Source organism: Coregonus clupeaformis, chromosome 13, assembly GCF_020615455.1.
Source record: "Coregonus clupeaformis isolate EN_2021a chromosome 13, ASM2061545v1, whole genome shotgun sequence".
In the NCBI taxonomy this organism is placed as follows: domain Eukaryota; kingdom Metazoa; phylum Chordata; class Actinopteri; order Salmoniformes; family Salmonidae; genus Coregonus; species Coregonus clupeaformis.
In genome coordinates, this window is record NC_059204.1 from 1741822 (window position 1) to 1763136 (window position 21315).

General features: G+C 40.6%; 1 protein-coding gene across 5 annotated transcripts in view; it reads left to right on the forward strand.

The window, feature by feature from the left end:
* gtf2ird1 (GTF2I repeat domain containing 1) overlaps nt 1-21315 on the forward strand; it is a 37396-nt gene that overhangs the window by 14414 nt on the left and 1667 nt on the right. For 4 of the 5 annotated variants that reach the window (XM_041893718.2, XM_041893717.2, XM_041893721.2 and 1 more), the window contains 14 exons: nt 751-776; nt 1250-1376; nt 1708-1751; nt 2152-2232; nt 2856-2984; nt 5153-5200; nt 7005-7082; nt 7385-7568; nt 8499-8560; nt 11738-11803; nt 15803-16070; nt 16231-16259; nt 16416-16463; nt 20854-20931. In XM_041893718.2, the coding sequence (XP_041749652.1) occupies nt 751-776; nt 1250-1376; nt 1708-1751; nt 2152-2232; nt 2856-2984; nt 5153-5200; nt 7005-7082; nt 7385-7568; nt 8499-8560; nt 11738-11803; nt 15803-16070; nt 16231-16259; nt 16416-16463; nt 20854-20931 (1268 nt within the window). The remainder of the gene's footprint in view (nt 1-750; nt 777-1249; nt 1377-1707; nt 1752-2151; nt 2233-2855; nt 2985-5152; nt 5201-7004; nt 7083-7384; nt 7569-8498; nt 8561-11737; nt 11804-15802; nt 16071-16230; nt 16260-16415; nt 16464-20853; nt 20932-21315) is intronic. The other variant, XM_041893720.2, reaches the window with a different exon arrangement.

Here is a 21315-nt window from a genome sequence, read left to right on the forward strand (position 1 = left end):
TGTGTATAGGGAACCCATATCAGGGCTGCATAACACATCATACCAGGGTTTCGTCATAAGGCACTAAATGAAAAAAACTGACTGAAACAGGGAAGAACTACTACTACTCCAGATGTCCAGTAAGAAACATGCCCTAATGAAAACGACCCTGTTTAAGGAGAATCACTGTTTGATGAGCTAACACAGCGTCTGTCATCTATCTATAATTTCCTATTTTGAAAACTGAATCAACGAAGGGAGAAGTGTCAACCCAGGCCATCTGTTGGTTAAATTCCCTGCCCTCCTCCAATAGACAATGCCCCGCTGACTGGTAACCACCGCCTGAACCACACGGTATGGTGCCCCCTGCTCTCTGGCATATTGAGCCAACATCTCGCTGTTGTTCAACCCGTGATGAAATACATTTAGATTGGGGCGACAGGCTTAGTTTGAGTCAACACCGCCATCAGCGCATAGCCCATGCATAATGCGACATGGGCATGTCATTAATGGTAATACAATTCGAGCAGATTGAAGATTAGATTTTTATCTAAGAGTCATACACTCCTGGTGTTGTTGTTGATATTTGTTGTTGTTATTGTTGTTTATTCAAGATGGCCCAGACATGAACCCTGCAGACCGTGCAGCGATGTCTGTTTTGATCTCGTTCCCTTGTTGACAGTTTACTACAGGGGCCCTTTCTACTTGACTGTGACCAATGTCAATAATCACATTGATTAACAATAACAACCCTCTCTGTTCTCATTCCAGAATGTTTGACGAAAGGATTTTCACAGGTAATACTTAGAGTACACTTAAGCAATACGGCACGAGGGGGTGTGGTATATGGCCAATATACCACGGCTAAGGACTGTTCTTATGCACGACGCAACGCGGAGTGCCTGGATACAGCCGTTAGCCGTGGTATATTGGCCATATACCACAAACCCCCAAGGTGCCTTATTGCTATTATAAACTGGTTACCAACGTAATTAGAACAGTAAAAAGTCATTTTTGGTCATACCTGTGGTATACGGTCTGATATACCACGGCTTTCAGCCAATCAGCATCCAGGGCTCGAACCACCCAGTTTATGAGTATTTTTTTCATCATGCATTGTTGATATATATCCAAAGAAGCCCTTAGCATGCCATTTAGCAATGCCATGTCCTTGTTCTTTTGATATCATGTATGTTTAGCTGTAATAGCTTGCTGTACATCATGGGTAATCTGATCGATTGATTTGATTCTGTTACGTTGTTTCACAAAGCTGCTGGTAAGGTGGCCAAGGAAGAGGGCAAGCATGACATAGGCTCCACCTCCGAGGACGGTTTCCCTGACAATCTCCGGGTCCAATCAGCTGCACTGGAGCTGGTCACCAATCCTCACAGCAGCAGGTATGTATGCAACACCTAGGCCTCAGTCAGTAATGTAGAGGGTGTAGTGACACAAGATGTTATTTGAAATCTGTTCCTCACCTGTCTTACCCAATCTGCATCCAGAGATATAAAAGACAATTAGATCAGAAGACAATACAAACAACCCTTTCAACCCATTTTGATATATTGATAGATCCATTCAGTAAATGCTATGTGTCCATCACTTGTAATGGAAGGCCATACCCTGACTTATCACAATAAGTCACACACACCACAATTTATCTATGCCAGTTAATTTTGATGTCATAATTCGAAGTTGTGCATTCAAAGGATTTGTTTTCCTTTTTAGATCCACAAGCTCTTGTGTGAGTCCATTGGCTGACTTCGGAACAGGTAAGCTACAAGGCAATGCTATGGCCTACTATAGTAATACTGTAATGCGAACCCAAGACGTGAACACTGAGGTTGGCACTCCTTTCTACGGTAGTCTAACATCAATATCCACTCTTTAACCCCTTGGGAATCGCAAAGGAAAAACTTAAACCGTCTGAAAATGAACAGATCTTCCTCCCAGAATGTGTGACATTGGATTTTTATAGATGCATTTCAAATGTCACACTTTCTGTCAGGAAGATCTGGTTATGTCCCAAATGGCACCCTATTCCATATATAGTACACTACCTTTGACCAGAGCTCTATGGGCCCTGATCAAAAGTAATGCACTATATAGGGAATAGGGTTCCATTTGGGATGCACGTTGCCATATTAACTGTTTTTACTCTTACCCCTTTAGGGCCTTCGGGAGATTGTATTCCCTTGAAAAAGATAAAAACGGAGCCCCCAGATGGGGAAATCATCCAGGTGACTGTACCAGGTAAGTGGTGCACCTTTGTCATTATATTACCTTTGAAATAGCTTTAGCTGTTAAACCAGATTAAATCTGGGGAGTTGCGAGTCGTGTTTTGAGAGGCAGTAGAGGCGGCGTGCTAGCAGGAATCCAATACCGCTGGATTTGACTGTGTGGGCTAGGACGTGTGTGTGTGTGCATGCATGCACCTGCTGTGATCCTGACGCATGTTATTTCCTCTTTACAATGACCTCTAATAGTTCCCCTTACCTGCTATGTCCCTAAGGTCCACTCTGTAGCCTGCCTGACCCTATACTCTCACCCCTCCCCGAATTTGTCTCTACAGTTGCTTTCTGTTAACCTGCCCCGGTGCCCAGTACTCTAGCTTTTTACCATAACCCAGTCTTACCCCGAGTGCCAGTCTGATTGTGCTGTCATGACAACTCCTTGTCGCTCACTGTCATGCCAAACATGTTTGGCATGACAATGACAGCAGTGGAGTTGGCAAGAGCACAAATAGATCTGGGACCAGGCTGGTACTGTCTGTCCTCCCTCAGGTGACTCTGTCTTGATACCTAGTAGCCTAACAATGTGCTGTCTGTCCCTAAGACACCCAGTACCCTAACAATGTGTTGTCTCTCCTCCCCCAGATGCCAGTGTTTCAGTGGAGGAGCCGAGTGAGCCTCATGCTGACCCGGCTGCAGCAGCAGCAGCAGCAGCAGTGGTGGTGGCCACCCCGGCCCAGGCTGCTCCCCGCCGCCCCCTGGAGACCCACGCAGGTAACTGCAGCCTCGCCTTCCGTCCACGTCTCCTCCACCTCACGGCTGCATCAGGACAGCCCAGGCCCGGCGCCACCCTGGGTCCACCACTGCCAACAAGCTCTCTCCCTCTGTTAGGGAGCTAGTTTACCAGCACACGTATGAAACCACTTTTCACAGATACTCCCCTCTCCCTGCCTCTTTGCCCCCCTCTCACACTTCGTACTCCACCCCGAGTCACTAGTACCCAGTACCACCCCTTACGCCCCACCTCCCACCCACAGAGTCTCTGCCAAACCTGTAACACACTGTAAGTAAGTAATAGGCTCCCTGCTCTGGACACACTGTCCATCAGTTTGATTTATTCTTTTTTATCTTCTTTTTGATGGTATATTAATTTGGTTTCATCATTGGATGTGTCATTTTGATTTTAGAATCTGATGGATGGTGGATATTTGAGCTGTTGTCCATAAGCAATACCTCAGATTAAACACAGTTTTCACAGTCAAGCCTGTTTTCCCACAAAACATGCTTAAAGAAAGATTGGTCACCATCAAATCTGTTTACTGGGATTGGAACATATGACACCATTTTGCAAAACATCCAGAGCAGTTTCAGTTTTCTAGTCTAAATGTTATTCGTAAGAACACTGCAATAGCAACCCTCAATGTATTAATTTATTTAATTGGAGCATTTACCAAAACTGGGTTTATTGTGTCCAGTTTGTGAGTTTCTCTAAAGCGATATGTTTTTCATCTGGACTCTGTCTCAGGTTTGGTTGTACAGTATATGCACCATACACACCTTCTCGTCTCAACCCCTTTCAGCCCAACCCTTTATAGAATTAGCCTGTTTCTTCTGCTCCCTGTCTCTACCAGTCCTGTGATTTGTCTAGAGTCCCCTTAAGACACCTAAACACCCAGCTTAGTAGACAGATAATTATGTCCCTTACCCTAGTCACCCACAGCCTAGACACCCTTCCCCAAGCCCTGATTGTAGTTTAGTAGCACGAGGTAACTTAGAACACTTGAGTACACTACATGCTATAATAATAATATATGCCTTTTATCCAAAGCGACTTAGTCATGCATGCATACATTTTACATATGGGTGGTCCCGGGAATCGAACCCACTACCCTGGCGTTACAAGCGCCATGCTCTACCACCAACTGAGCTACAAAGGACCACTCTCTTTCTTAACCTCAATTCTTAGTTGTGCTATAGTTGTAGAGATATACTAGCCTGAGTGCCAGTCTGTTTGTGCTATCACGTCAACTCCTTGTCACTCATTGTCAAAAACAAAGAGATCTGGCACCAGGCTAGAGTTATAACCCAGTTATTCAATATTTGAAGATTCGTAGAGAAGATGAAAGAAAAGGAATGGTACTCAAGTGTCCACACTAACCTCTAGTCTAGATTGTTTTATTTGGTTGCTTTGATGTTATGTTAAAGTTTTCTTTTCCATCAATGATCATGAAGGAAGAAAACGCGGGTAAGTGCAGAAAATATACACTAGAATTCAGTGTTTATTTAAATATCATGCCATTTTTTCTACAGCATTTTACCAGATATGTAACAAACAAATTATGTATAAGATTATCTTTGAGTTATTATCAATGAATATGCACAATTGTCATGCTAGACAGATACAGATAACATCCTATCACCATGGCACATGTGAAGTCATACTTTGGAAGTAGTACTCTTTAAAAAAAAACTCAATCATAAAACAAGAATGAATGAGCTACCGTATGAACTCAGCGATACGAACAGCTTGGAAATAGTGGTCATTCTGAAAAACTGAAATGTTCGAAACTTAAAAATTCACTTAAAGCCCTTGAGAAAATATTGATTGCGTATTTACATGTGTTTTCTAATATTTAACCAGATACTGTAGATGTGTTTTTAGCGCATAAGCAACATTTACGTTTGTCTGTAGCCTACAGAAGTGTGTTGTTTTTGCATTTAATACATGTCCTCCTGGTTTGATATTGCCGGTTTGGTTGATCGGTCAGTCTGTAATTCTGAGGTTTGTATCTTTGAGGTTCTACTGTAGTTTGGGCTTTGTCTCATTCAAAAACAGTCTATTTTGGCTCGACATACAGTAGCCTGAACTGAAAGTAGTTATGTGAAACCTTTGAAACTTGTCAACCCTACTCACCTCTTTGCCCTCTTCCTTTAAACTGAAGCACTGTCACCTAAACCAGCTTCCCAAGGCCTCCGAAGATCTTCTGAAGGTACAGTAGGATGGACAACCTCTCCCTAAGATCTATCAGTTGGATGCACTGTAGGCTTACAATAGACAAAGCCTAACTTCCATTTCAAATGATTGATTTTTAAAAGGTGTTATCTGTGATGGTTACATAATTTATTTTCCACTTTCCAATTGATTCTGGATTAATGTAATTTATATACTGAACAAAAATATAAATGCAACAGTGTTGGTCCCATGTTTCATGAGCTGAAATAAAAGATCCCAGAAATGTTCCATACACAAAAAAAACATTTCTCTAAAATGTTGTGCACAAATTTGTTTACGTCCCTGTTAGTGAGCATTTCTCCTTTGCAAAGATAATTCATCCACCTGACAGGTGTGGCATTACAAGAAGCTGCTTAAACAGCATGACCATTACACAGGTGCACCTTGTGCTGGGGACAATAAAAGGCCACTCTAAAATGTGCAGTTTTGTCACACAACACAATGCCACAGATGTCTCAAGTTTTGAGGGAGTGCGCAATTGGCATGCTGACTGCAGGAATGTCCATCAGAGCTGTCGCCAGAGAATCAAATGTTCATTTTTCTACCATAAGCCGCTTCCAATGTCGTTTTAGAGAATTTGGCAGTACGTCAAACCGGCCTCACAACCGCAGACCACGTGTAACCACGCCAGTTCAGGACCTCCACATCTGTCTTCTTCACCTGCGGAATCGTCTGAGACCAGCCACCCGGACAGCTGACGAAACTGGGTTTGCAAAACCGAAGAATTTCTGCACAAACCGTCAGAAACCATCTCAGGGAAGCTCATCTGCATGCTTGTCGTACTCACTAGGGTCTTAACCAACATCAGTGGGCAAGTGCTCACATTCGATGGCCACTGGCACGCTGGTAAAGTGTGCTCTTCACAATTAATCCCGGTTTCAACTATAGGGGGCAGATGGCAGACAGCGTGTATGGTGTCGTGTGGGCGAGTTGTTTGCTGATGTCAACGTTGTGAACAGAGTGCCCCATGGTAGCGGTGGGGTTATGGTATGGGCAGGCATAAGCTACGGACAACAAACACAATTGCATTTTATCGATGGCAATTTGAATGGACATAGATACTGTGACGAGATCCTGAGGCCCATTGTCGTGCCATTCTTCCGCTGCCATCACCTCATGTTTCGGTATGATAATGCACGGCCCCATGTCGCACGGATCGGTACACAATTCCTGGAAGCTGAAAATGTCCCAGTTCTTCCATGGGCTGTATACTCACCAGACATGTCATCCATTGAGCATGTTTGGGATGCTCTGTATCGACGTGTACGACAGCGTGTTCCAGTTCCCGCCAATATCTAGCAACTCCGCACAGCCATTGAAGAGGAGTGGGACAACATTCCACAGGCCTCAATCAACAGCCTGATATACTCTATGCGAAGGAGATGTCGCGCTGCATGATGCAAATGGTGGTCACACCAAATACTGACTGGTTTTCTGATCCACGCCCCTACCTTTAAAAAAAAAAAGGTATCTGTGACCAACAGATGCATATCTGTATTCTCAGTTATGTGAAATCCATAAATGAAGGCCTAATAAATCTATTTCAATTGACTGATTTCCTTATATGAACTGTAGTAAATTGAAATTGTTGCATTTATGTTTTTGTTCAGTGTAAATGCCTCATTAGCTTAGTTCAACTGTTTTAACCTTTCAGGCCCCATTGTTGGTTCAGACTGCAGTTGGAATCTGTAACTTTTACACATTCACTAATCATGTTCTTTCCTTCAGCTCTGAATGAAACCCTCATAAACATTTCCCTTCATTTGCATTTTTCGTGACAGGAAATCACGCTGAGGACATAGGTGAAATGATCCTCCAGCTTCGGAGGCAAGTGGAAAGCATATTCAGCACTAAGTACGGTAAGTTGCCCAATGCACTTACCTGCACGCTCAATGTTCAGACTCTGGCCAAGCAAGAGCAACTGACTCAAGCACTAAATCATAAAGTACACAGACTTAATCAACCGTTTCTACACAGCCACGTCATTTTCTAGCCTTTTTAAGGTGTCACAGAGAAAGCAATGATTCTCCTAAAAATCTATTTGACTATCCTGGGAATAGTTAAGTACTAAACCGCAAAGTCTTTTGCATAAAATAATTCACCTGTATTCCTCTCTCCATTTTCCATCCCACCCTTTCTTTCTCTCCTTGTCTTTCTGTAGCCGAGGCCCTTGGACTACCTGAACCTGCAAAGGTGCCCTACTCCAAGTTTCAGATGTACCCAGAGGAGCTGTGTGTCACAGGGCTACCGGAGGGTGTGGCTTTCCGCAGGCCCAACTGTTTCGGAGCAGCCAAGCTGCGCAAGATCCTGGCCGTCGGCAGTCAGATTCAGTTTGTCATCAAAAGGTCAGAGATCATACATTGTCACATGGGGGGGAGAACCTCTGCAAGTCAATCAAGGGGTGCATCCCAATAATCTCTCCTTTCTCCGGAAGCTTGCACTTGTTCACGTCCCTTCATTGATTTGAAAGGTTATCCCACTGGCTATAAGGTGAATGCACCAATTTGTAAGTCGCTCTGGATAAGAGCGTCTGCTAAATGACGTAAATGAAAATGAAATGAAAGGAAGTGACTGGTATATGGGAACCCCCAAGCTAATGCCTACACCAATCCAATGCTTTTACATTTGTGGGGAGTAGTGAACGAGTGCACACATCAGGAGGAAGGAGGGATCATTGTGACGCACCCAAGGTCTTGGTCACGTTCCAGGCTGACTACATTGTTGACGTTGTTACAGGCTGACTACGTTCCAGACTGACTACATTGTTGACGTTGTTACAGCCTGACTACGGTCCAGGCTGACTACATTGTTGACGTTGTTACAGGCTGACTACGGTCCAGGCTGACTACATTGTTGACGTTGTTACAGGTTGACTACGTTCCAGGCTGACTACATTGTTGACGTTCCAGGCTGACTACATTGTTGACGTTGTTACAGGCTGACTACGTTCCAGGCTGACTACATTGCTGACGTTGTATTACATCAACCAACGGTTGCGTCATCGACTGTGCAGTCGGCATCAGACTGCTATATAATATGATGTGGTTAACTGATATGTTCAACACCTGTCCAGGCGTTGTGAGATATGGAAGGCATCTAAAATGTAGTCAGCCTGGAACATGGCCTTAGTCTGTGTATTATTGTTGTATGAAGAGGATATAGGTGAAACGTTGTATATGTTGGTGCAGGAATAAAGGACAACAGCAGCATATTGTGTACAGGTTTCTCTTTCTTTATGAAGTTCTAACCATGTGTTGTTGTGGTTTCCTATCCAGGCCAGAACTTTTAACGGATCAAGTGAAGCTAGAGCCGCCTCCTTTCCTGGCCTGTGATTCAGGTAAATACATCTTCATTCCATTTTGCCAGCTGATTTAATTATTATATCACAATTAGTAGAATGTTTTACCATTAAAAACAGTAAGTAAGTTTAGAAACAAAACTAGTTAAATGTCGGTTCATTCCTGAAGTGTAAATGAGCCCAGCCATTTTATTTTATTAGGATCTCTTTTAGTCCTCATTTGGACTAATCTTCCAAGAGTCCTTAAACATTAAAATACAATTCATAATACGATCACATTTTCACATATAACACACTGTTACAAACAGACATAATACACTGACATATTGACCAAATCAATTCTCTAACAATTGATTCCTTCATCTACCATAGTCCTGCACAACCTTCCAATTTGTTAGATTTAAATGGTTCTAAAGTATTGTTTGAATTTATATATTGAAAGGTTTCTGGTTTACTCAGATACATTATTCAATTTCTTTATTGCTCTGAATCAAAATGTTATTTTGCCTATTTCTCTTTTCTGTCTGGATAACACATTCATTCTGTCTGGACAATCCATTCATAGTATTTACTGAATGTCTGTCTCTTACCAACTGAATACTGTTGTGAATGGAGTTTGGCCGTTTTAAATGGTGTACAATGTGAAATAAAATAAGCATGTTTTTTTTTCAATTATCTTGTTGATTGATGACCAACCAAGAGCATTGTGCATGACTACAACAGAAGAACCATATCTCCACCTTAAAACAATCCTTGCTGCTTTGTTCTGTGCACTCAGCAGCCTCCTAATTTCACTTGCTGATGCATTTCCCCAGACCACAGAACAGTAGTTCACCTGACTCCCAATTAATGCATGGGTTGTTTAAGAATCTTTCCCGGTAAATATTTAGCTATCCTTTTGATCATACATGCAGTTTTATTTATTTTTTACATATATTAGTTATTTGAGATGACCATGATAAGCAGTTGTCTAGCTGCACCCCTAGTAGTTTGGTTTCTGCCACTTCCTCAATTTTTACTCCCCCAATACTTATTTGTATCCCATGCTGTTCTGGCCTTTTCCTGGTGGAACAGACCAACATAAGCTTGGTTTTCTTGGTGTTCAAAACAAGTTTGTTCTGGCAAACCCACTCCTTGATATTTCCCAGATCTACTTGTAGAGCTTGCTGTACCTGTTGAACCGATTGTCTTGCTGTATAAATTGTAGTATAATCTGCAAATATAGTAGCTTGAGTTTCAGATAAGGCATAAGGAAGGTTGTTGGTATATATTAAGTAAAGAAGTGGCCCAAGGCAGCTGCCCTGCGGTATTCCACAGTCTAAAGCATGAGGGGAAGAAAATGACCCATTGATATACAGTAGGTGGACTGTTTCCTGTCTGTTAGATATGACTGTACCTAATTCAATGCTGCCTCCTTAATCCCATAATGCAATTATTTTGTCAAAATAATTTAATGATCCACTAAATCAAATGCTGCACTAAAATCTAAAAATAGTAAACCCACAAACCTGCCATTATCCATAGCTCGTTTGTGAAAAGCAGTTATAGCCTTCAGTCCTAGTTTTTGATTCTCCTGCCTGTTTGCATGACCATTGCCTGCCTGTGACCACGATTCCTGCCTTTTGCGAAGGGGCAATAAACACCTGCCGCGCTCTGCGCGTGAATCTACATATTTTTCTCCCTGAGTATTCAATACAGTAATGGGTTCTTTGCTGTCTTTCGGGATTGGACACAGTTTAGCATGCTTCCATACATTTGGAAATGTCCCCTTTTCCAGTGACCAATTAAATATGTATTTCAGTGGAGCTGCAATCTGGGGAGAAGCATAGTGAAGTAAAGAATTGTCCATAAGATCATAAGCTGTAGATTTACCATTTTGTAATGACTTCAATAGGTTTAACACCTCCTCTACTGACACCATTTGTAGGCCACCTGGACTATTTACATTGACTCCCCCCCGCCTTGTTCAAGGGCACATCGACAGATTTTTCACCTAGTCGGCTCGGGGATTAGAACCAGCGACCTTTCGGTTACTGGCACAACGCTCTTAACCACTAAGCTACCTGCCGCCCATTATCTATGCATAGTCACTTTACCCAAACCTACATGTACAAACTACCTCAACTAACCTCTACCCCCGTACATTGACTTGGTACCGGAACCCCCTGTATATAGCCTCGTTATTGTTATGTAGTTTTATTGTGTTACTTTTTATTTTTTACTTTAGTTTCTTTAGTAAATATTTTCTTAACTCTATTTCTTGAACTGCATTGTTGGTTAAGGGCTTGTAAGTAAGCATTTCACGGTAAGGTCTACACCTGTTGTATTCGGCGCATGTGACAAATAAAATTTTATTTGATGTGAAAAGAGCAGGGTTTTTTGCTCATAATATGATCATCAATCTATTGGACAATAGCTTGTTTGGAAGAATGGGTGTTTACATTATCGCTCAGTAAATAGATTTTCTTTGTAAAAAAAAATCAGCAAAATGATTGGCAATATCAGCTGATTTTGTTATTGTTCTCCCGTCAACCTCCACACTAGATGGGCATGATGAGATAGATTTACCAAGTAAGCCCTTAACTGTATTCCATACCATTTTTGAATCATTTTTACAATCAATAAAAGCATTGTTGTAAAAATAAAGTTCTTACGATTTAATTTAACTGCATAATTACATAGTGTTCTATAATTCTGTTAATCAATTTCTAGTTTAGATTTGGCTGCTAAGACTTTTGCCATATTTCTTTGAGAAAATGCCTCACCCAGTTCATCATCAGTCCATGGAGATGGACGATCCCCAACTGTACTCTTTCTTACTGGGGCATGATGGTCCATTACCCCAGTGAGCAAATAAGACATTCTGTAGCTTGATTTAAATCATCCTCTAGATAAATCAGCTCCCAGGGTACAGCAGCCAAATCATTTTGAAATTGCTTATGATTAAATGTTTTATCTTGACCTTAATGTTCTCCACTGTGTCCTTTAGGCCCTCTTCAAGCAACCCTTAGCCTACAAGTGTTGAGCCCATAGAATTACAATTTACTCTGTAATTAAATATTATTAATGCTGTAATTAATTAGAATTAACTGGTAATTCCACGGTTGAACCAGTGGTTCGGATTACATATTTTTCAATGTGGCTTTTAGATAGGTCTGGTGAACTGGCAGTATTCACTGCAAGTTTAGACAACTCTGCTGATTTTCTTTTCCATAGACCTCGACTCCAAAGATGCTTTGACAGAAGATGCAGGGGCCGAATCGAAAAGACCAGGCTTCTCAGGTAATAGGGAGACCAAATACTTGAGTCAATATCAGTACATTACTTTGCCCTCCTATACTTTGAGCAATCGTTAGTGGAGTACCTATGGAGTCCTGGTTAGGATTTGTTTTTCCTCTTGCTTGTTCACTTTTTCTAAAAAATGAGAAGTGCTATTTGTATGCTGCAAATCAGCGTCAAGCTATCTATAGAAGAGACAAATGCTATAGGCCACCAAGTGCTAACAGTCAGTATCTAAATAATATGTGTGAAATGCTTGATAGTGTATGTGATGTAAACAGAGAGGTCTACTTTCTTGGGGACCTGAATATTGACTGGTTTTCATCAAGCTGTCCGCTCAAGAGAAAGCTTCTCACTGTAACCAGTGCCTGCAGTCTGGTTCAGGTTATTAATCAACCTACCAGGGTGTTTACAAACACTACAGGAACAAGATCATCCACATGTGTTGATGACATTTTTACTAATACTGTAGAACTTTGTTCTAATGCTGTATCTGTACCCATTGGATGCAGTGATCATACTATTGTGGCTATATCCAGGAAAGCCAAAGTTCCGAAAGCTGGGCCTAAAATAGTGTAAAAGATTTTGCTGTGACTCTTATGTGGATGATATAAAAAATATTTGTTGGTCTGATGTGATTAATAAGGAGCATCCAGATGCTGCACTTGATGAATTTATGAAATTGCTTCTTCCAATTATTGATAAACATGTACCTGTTAAGAAATTGACTGTTAGAACTGTTAAGGCTCCATGGATTGATGAGGAATTAAAAAACTATGGTTGAAAGAGATGGGGCAAAAGGAGTGGCTAATAAATTTGGCTGCACATCTGACTGGCTGACTTACTGCAAATTGAGAAATTATGTGACTAAACTCAACAACAACAAAACATATATTGTATTATGAAGCCAAGATCAGTGATATAAATGAAATTATGGGCAGAAAGACAAATTCAACTCCATCTTTTATCAAATCAGATGGCTTATTCATCACAAAACCATTTGATATTGCCAATTATTTTAATGATTACTTCATTGGCAAAGTGGGCAAACTTAGGCAGGAAATGCCAACAACGAACAGTGAGCCATCGTATTCATGCATAAAAAAACTAATAATGAAAGAAAAGCATTGCAAGTTTGAATTTTGTAAAATGTTCTCGGTTCTAACAGCAGACCTACAGTGGGGAAAAAAAGTATTTAGTCAGCCACCAATTGTGCAAGTTCTCCCACTTAAAAAGATGAGAGAGGCCTGTAATTTTCATCATAGGTACACGTCAACTATGACAGACAAAATGAGGAAAAAATTCCAGAAAATCACATTGTAGGATTTTTAATGCATTTATTTGCAAATTATGGTGGAAAATAAGTATTTGGTCAATAACAAAAGTTTCTCAATACTTTGTTATATACCCTTTGTTGGCAATGACACAGGTCAAATGTTTTCTGTAAGTCTTCACAAGGTTTTCACACACTGTTGCTGGTATTTTTGCCCATTCCTCCATGCAGATCTCCTCTAGAGCAGTGATGTTTTGGGGCTGTCGCTGGGCAACACGGACTTTCAACTCCCTCCAAAGATGTTCTATGTGGTTGAGATCTGGAGACTGGCTAGGCCACTCCAGGACCTTGAAATGCTTCTTACGAAGCCACTCCTTCGTTGCCCGGGCGGTGTGTTTGGGATCATTGTCATGCTGACAGACCCAGCCACGTTTCATCTTCAATGCCCTTGCTGATGGAAGGAGGTTTTCACTCAAAATCTCATGATACATGGCCCCATTCATTCTTTCCTTTACACGGATCAGTCGTCCTGGTCCCTTTGCAGAAAAACAGCCCCAAAGCATGATGTTTCCACCCCCATGCTTCACAGTAGGTATGGTGTTCTTTGGATGCAACTCAGCATTCTTTGTCCTCCAAACACGACGAGTTGAGTTTTTACCAAAAAGTTATATTTTGGTTTCATCTGACCATATGAGATTCTCCCAATCCTCTTCTGGATCATCCAAATGCACTCTAGCAAACTTCAGACGGGCCTGGACATGTACTGGCTTAAGCAGGGGGACACGGCTGGATTTGAGTCCCTGGCGGCGTAGTGTGTTACTGATGGTAGGCTTTGTTACTTTGGTCCCAGCTCTCTGCAGGTCATTCACTAGGTCCGCCCGTGTGGTTCGGGGATTTTTGCTCACCGTTCTTGTGATCATTTTGACCCCACGGGGTGAGATCTTGCGTGGAGCCCCAGATCGAGGGAGATTATCAGTGGTCTTGTATGTCTTCCATTTCCCTAATAATTGCTCCCACAGTTGATTTCTTCAAACCAAGCTGCTTACCTATTGCAGATTCAGTCTTCCCAGCCTGGTGCAGGTCTACAATTTTGTTTCTGGTGTCCTTTGACAGCTCTTTGGTCTTGGCCATAGTGGAGTTTGGAGTGTGACTGTTTGAGGTTGTGGACAGGTGTCTTTTATACTGATAACAAGTTCAAACATGTGCCATTAATACAGGTAACGAGTGGAGGACAGAGGAGCCTCTTAAAGAAGAAGTTACAGGTCTGTGAGAGCCAGAAATCTTTCTTGTTTGTAGGTGACCAAATACCTATTTTCCACCATAATTTGCAAATAAATTCATTACAAATCCTACAGTGTGATTTTCGGGATTTTTTTTTCTCCATTTGTCTGTCATAGTTGACGTGTACCTATGATGAAAATTACAGGCCTCTCTCATCTTTTTAAGTGGGAGAACTTGCACAATTGGTGGCTGACTAAATACTTTTTTTCCCCACTGTATAAGTTTGCTGCCAGCTCTTAGCAAACTGTTGGAAATAATTGTGTTTTACCAAATACAATGCTATTTCTCTGTAAACAAATTAACAACAGACTTTCAGAATGCTTATAGAGAAGGGCACTCAACATATACTGCACTGACACAAATGACTGATTGGTTGAAAGAAATTGATAAGAAGAAGATTGTGGGAGCTGTACTGTTTTTTTATTTTTTCAGTGCAGCCTTTGATATTATTTACCATAACCTGTTGTTGAAAAAACTTATGTGTTATGGCTTTTCAACCTCTGCCATATCATGGATTCAGAGCTATCTATCTAATAGAACTCAAATGGCTTTCTTTAATGGAAGCTTCTCTAATGTCAAACATGTAAAGTGTGGTTTACCGCAGGGCAGCTCTCTAGGCCCTCTACTCTTTTCTATTTTTACCAATGACCTGCTGCTTGCATTAAACAAAGCATGTGTGTCCATGTATGCTGATGATTCAACCATATACACAACAGCAACCACAGCTAATAAAGTCACTGAAACCCTTAACAAAGAGTTGTTGTCTGTTTTGGAATGGGTGGCTAGTAAACAAACAGGTCCTGAACATCTCTAAAACTAAGAGCATTGTATTGGGTACAAATCATTCCCTAAGTTCTAGACCTCAGCTGAATCTGGTAATGAATGGTGTGGCTGTTGAACAAGTTGAAGAGACTAAATTACTTGGCGTTACCTTAGATTGTAAACGGTCATGGTCAAAACATATAGATTCAATGGTTGTAAAGATGGGGAGAGGTCTGTCCGTAATAAAGAGATGCTCTGCTTTTTTGACACCACATTCCAAAAAGCAAGTTCTGCAACCTCTAGTTTTGTCTTATCTTGATTATTGTCCGGTTGAGTGCTGCAAGGAAAGACCTAGTTAAGCTGCAGCTGACCTGGTTTCAAAAAACAGATAAAGCAACACCTCAAGGCACAACGCTGCTCCCCTATTTGACCTAGATAGTTTGTGTGTATGTATTGATATGTAGGCTACGTTTTGCCTTTTTTTTTTTTTTATGTAGTTCTGTCTATTAATGTTCTGTATTATGTCATGTTTTGTGTGGACCTCTGGAAGAGTAGCTGCTGCTTTTGTAACAGCTAATGGAGATCCTAATAAAATACAAAAAATACCAAATGTTGCAAATGTGTATATTATGAAATAAATTAAACTAATCCATTCATCTGATATCGTCATATGGTTCTGTTGACAGATAGCTTAGAGGCCAAGCTGTCCAGGATTGACATTGCCAACACCCTGAGAGAGCAGGTCCAGGACCTGTTCAACAGGAAGTATGGGGAGGCACTTGGCATCAAATACCCAGTCCAGGTGCCTTACAAGAGGATCAAGAGCAACCCGGGCTCGGTGATCATCGAGGGCCTGCCCCCTGGCATCCCTTTCAGGAAACCCTGTACCTTTGGCTCGCAAAACCTGGAGAGGATCTTGGCGGTGGCTGACAAGATCTGCTTCACCATCACCAGGTGGGTAGTTTTCCTTCACCTTTTCATGGGGTTGTGAAAATAAGGCATACGGCAGGGCTACTCAACTACCGACCCTCGGGACAAAATACTGCTACTTTTCTTTTCTCCCTGGTAGTTGGTTTACTGATGTTAAGATTCCATCTTTGTTTGTCTCTTGCAGACCTTTCCAAGGACTCATCCCTAAACCAGGTAACACTATATTTATGGGATATTCAATTCATATTTCTGAATTTTCTATTAAAGAGCATGATTTGATAGGAGATATCTTGTTTCAGGCCCAACTTTGTTTTATATTACTAGTGTAGTAATAATATAAAAATTACATTAAATTTGTCTCCCTCTTAGCACCTCGTCGGATCACTTTATTGAAGAAGGCCTACGCCTCAATAAGTGGTGAGCATTCTAATTGTGTTGCCTGTTCATTTTGATGGTGTGTTAAGTTTTGTTACGTTCCCCAGCAAGAAAACCAAATATGTTGCTCAAACAGAAGGGGGAACTAACAACCAACAGCATCTGACCAACAACCAAAATGAAACAGGTGGGGTTTTAAGAGGGGTTCTGAAAGACACTCATGGGGGTGTCCACTAAAAGTTGACTAGCAACAACAACTGGAACTTGAAAGACACCCACCGTGAGCGCTAAAGGATTGTTTGTCTACAAATCAAAACACGAAGAGCCAACTAAAGGTGTTAACCCTCCGCATCTATCAAGACAACTAGAGCTCTGGGGCAGCCACTCTTAAATAGCACCTGGGCCAGCACAGGTGAAACACCTTCCCACTAACCAGATGGCAACCAGCACAGGTGTAACACATACTGACCAACGATGTGACACCAATTGGTGCGCCCTACGTGCTAACGAGCTATACGTGCTGAAGTCCAAACCCAAAACTTAAATGGAAAAACCAAAGCCTGTAACAGCTGTAAGAATAGTTGGTTTTGAAACTGTCATGATTGCATCCATTAAATAGGAGCATGCAGATGCCCAGAGCAAGCAAAAATAAAGTATACAGTGCACTTATCACTGCATACATACAGTGGGGGAAAAAAGTATTTAGTCAGCCACCAATTGTGCAAGTTCTCCCACTTAAAAAGATAAGAGGCCTGTAATTTTCATCATAGGTACACATCAACTATGACAGACAAATTGAGGGGAAAAAATCCAGAAAATCACATTGTAGGATTTTTAATGAATTTATTTGCAAATTATGGTGGAAAATAAGTATTTGGTCACCTACAAACAAGCAACATTTCTGGCTCTCACAGACCTGTAACTTCTTCTTTAAGAGGCTCATCTGTCCTCCACCTGTTACCTGTATTAATGGCACCTGTTTGAACTTGTTATCAGTATAAAAGACACCTGTCCACAACCTCAAACAGTCACACTCCAAACTCCACAATGGCCAAGACCAAAGAGCTGTCAAAGGACACCAGAAACAAAATTGTAGACCTGCACCAGGCTGGGAAGACTGAATCTGCAATAGGTAAGCAGCTTGGTTTGAAGAAATCAACTGTGGGAGCAATTATTAGGAAATGGAAGACATACAAGACCACTGATAATCTCCCTCGATCTGGGGCTCCACGCAAGATCTCACCCCGTGGGGTCAAAATGATCACAAGAACGGTGAGCAAAAATCCCAGAACCACACGGGGGGACCTAGTGAATGACCTGCAAAGAGCTGGGACCAAAGTAACAAAGCCTACCATCAGTAACACACTACTTTTTTTCCCCACTGTATATTTATTTTATAAATATGTATATACGCATATATTGCATTTGGATTACTGGTAGTGTTATTTGGGTTGTTAATTTGATTAGTTCTGACATTCTTGATTTTTTGTTTCTAATTTTTGATTATTTATTATTTGTGTACTTGACATTTACTGCACTGTTAGGCGCTAGTTACATAAGTATTCACACCCCTGAGTCAATAATCACCTTTGGCAGCGATTACAGCTGCGAGTCTTTATGAGTCAGTCGCTAAGCACTTTCCACACCTAGATTGTGCAACATTTTTTTTTTTTATTCTTCAAGCTCAAATTGGTTGTTGATCATTGCTAGACAACCATTTTCAGGTCTTGCCATAGATTTTCAAGTAGATTTAAGTCAAAACTGTAAGTCGGCCACTCAGGAACATTCACTGTCTTCTTGGTAAGTAACTCCAGTGTAGATTTGGCCTTGTGTTTTAAGGTATTGTCCTGCTGAAAGGTGAATTCATCTCCCAGTGTCTGGTGGAAAGTAGACTGAACCAGGTTTTCCTCTAGGATTTTGCCTGTGCTTAGCTCCATTCCATTTTTTTTTTTATCCTGGGAAAAACTCCCTAGTCCTTAACGATTATAATAATAATAATATAATATGCCATTTAGCAGACGCTTTTATCCAAAGCGACTTACAGTCATGCGTGCATTCATTTTTTTTGTGTATGGGTGGTCCCGGGGATCGAACCCACTACCTTGGCGTTACAAGCGCCGTGCTCTACCAGCTGAGCTACAGATTACAAGCATACTCATAACATGATGCAGCCACCACTATGCTTGAAAATATGGAGAGTGGTACTCAGTAATGTGTTGTATTGGATTTGCCCTGAACATAACACTTTGTATTCAGGACAAAAAGTGAATTGCTTTGCCACATTATCTGCAGTATTACTTTAGTGCCTTCTTGCAAACAGGATGCATGTTTTTGAATATTTGTATTCTGTACAGGCTTCCTTCTTTTCACTGTAAATTAGGCAGTAGTGGAAAAAGTACCCAATTGTCATACTTGAGTAAAAGTAAAGATACCTTCATAGAAAATGACTCAAGTAAAAGTGAAAGTCACCCAGTAAAATACTACTTGAGTAAAAGTATTTGGTTTTAAATATACTTAAGTATTAAAAGTAAATGTAATTGCTAAAATATACTTAAGTATCAAAAGTAAAAGTATGAATAATTTAAAATTATGCGGAAGACACATAAAAAAATTCCTTATATTAAGCAAACCAGATGGCACAATTGTCTTGTTTTTTAAATGTATGGATAGCCAGGGGCACACTCCAACACTCAGACATAATTTACAAATAAAGCATTTGTGTTTAGTGAGTCTGCCACATCAGAGGCAGTAGGGATGACCAGAGATGTTCTCTTGATAAGTGTGTGAATTGGACCATTTTCTGTCCTGCTAAGCATTTAAAATGTACCGAGTACTTTTGGGTGTCAGGGAAAATGTATGGAGTAAAAAGTACATTATTTTCTTTAGGAATGTAGTGAAGTAAAAGTAAAAGTTGTCAAAAAATATAAATAGTAAATTAAAGTACAGATACCCCCAAAAACTACTTAAGTAGTACTTTAAAGTATTTTTACTTAAGTACTTTACACCACTGACATTAAGTTAGTATTGTGGAGTAACTACAATGTTGTTGATCCATCCTCAGTTTTCTCCTATCACAGCCATTAAACTCTGTAACTGTTGTAAAGTCACCATTGGCCTCATGCTGAAATCCCTGAGCTGTTTCCTTCCTCTCCGGCAACTGAGTTAGGAAGGACGCCTGTATCTTCGTAGTGACTGGGTTTATTGATGCACCATCAAAAGTGTAATTAATAACTTCACCATGCTCAAAGGGATATTCAATGTCTGTTCTATTTTTATTTATTTTTTTACCCATCTACCAATAGGTGCCCTACTTTGCGAGGCATTGGAAAACCTCCCTGGTCTTTGTGGTTGAATCTGTGTTTGAAATTCACTGCTTGACCCATGGACCTTACAGATAATTGTATGTGTGAGGTACAGAGATGAGGTAGTCATTGAAAAATCATGTTAAACACTATTTTTGAACACAGAGTGAGTCCATGCAACTTATTATGTGACTTGTTAAGCAAATGTTTACTCCTGAACTTATTTAGGCTTGCCATAACAAGGGCGTTGAATACTTATTGACTCAAGACATTTCAGCTATCAGTGGTGGAAAAAGTACCCAATTGTCATATTTGAGTAAAAGTAAAGATACCTTAATAGAAAATGACTCAAGTAAAAGTGAAAATCACACAATAAAATACTACCTGAGTAAAAGTCTAAAAGTATTTGGTTTTAAATATACTTAAGTATCAAAAGTAAGTGTAATTGCTAAAATATACTTACGTATCAAAAGTAAAAGTACAAGTATAAATCATTTCATATTCCTTATATTAAGCAAACCAGACTGCATGATTTTCTTGTTATTTTAATTTACGGATAGCCAGGGGCACACTCCAACACTCAGACATCAAGCATCTGTGTTTACTGAGTCCGCCAGATCAGAGGCTGTAGGGATGACCAGGGATGTTCTCTTGATAAGTGCGTGAATTGGACCATTTTCTTGTCCTGCTAAGCATTCTAAATGTAATGAGTACTTTTGGGTGTAAGGGAAAATGTATGGAGTAAAAAGTACATTATCTTCTTTAGGAATGTAGTGGAGTAACAGGAGAAGTTGTCAAAAATATAAATAGTAAAATAAAGTACAGATACACAAAAAAACGACTTAAGTAGTACTTTAAGGTATTTTTACTTGAGTACTTTACACCACTGTCAGCTATACATTTTTAAGTAATTGGTTTTAAAAAATGAAAACATCATTCCACTTTGACATTATGGGGTATTGTGTGTAGGCCAATGCCCAAAAATCTCAATTTAATCAATTTTAAACTAGGCTGTAACACAACAAAATGTGGAAAAAGTCAAGGGGTGTAAATACTTTCTGAAGGCACTGTAAAATCTGCTAAACTGTCCCCACAAATTCTGTTTGACTCCTCTCCTTCTGAACCGACAGATGACGAGGAGGTCAACCGCATGGGGGAGAAAGTGATCCTCCGCGAGCAAGTGAAAGAACTCTTCAACCAGAAATATGGTCAGTGTATATCCTCCATTTGTACAGTTTGCTTTGTCTATATAAGCCTTAGTAAAAAAAATAGACCTAAAGTATTAACAGCTAGTGATTTATTCCTAAAGGGGTAAATCCCAATTTACACATTTACATTTTAGTCATTTAGCAGACGCTCTTATCCAGAGCGACTTACAGTTAGTGAGTGCGTACATTTTCATACTGGCCCCCCGTGGGAAACGAACCCACAACCCTGGCATTGCAAGCGCCATGCTCTACCAACTGAGCTACAGGGCACACATAAGTTAAATATTCACTTAGTCTCCCATTGACATCAATGCATAACTTAGTGAAAATTCTAACTTATTGGGAGTTAAGATCCGGCCCAAACTGACTGAATAGCTTCATGTT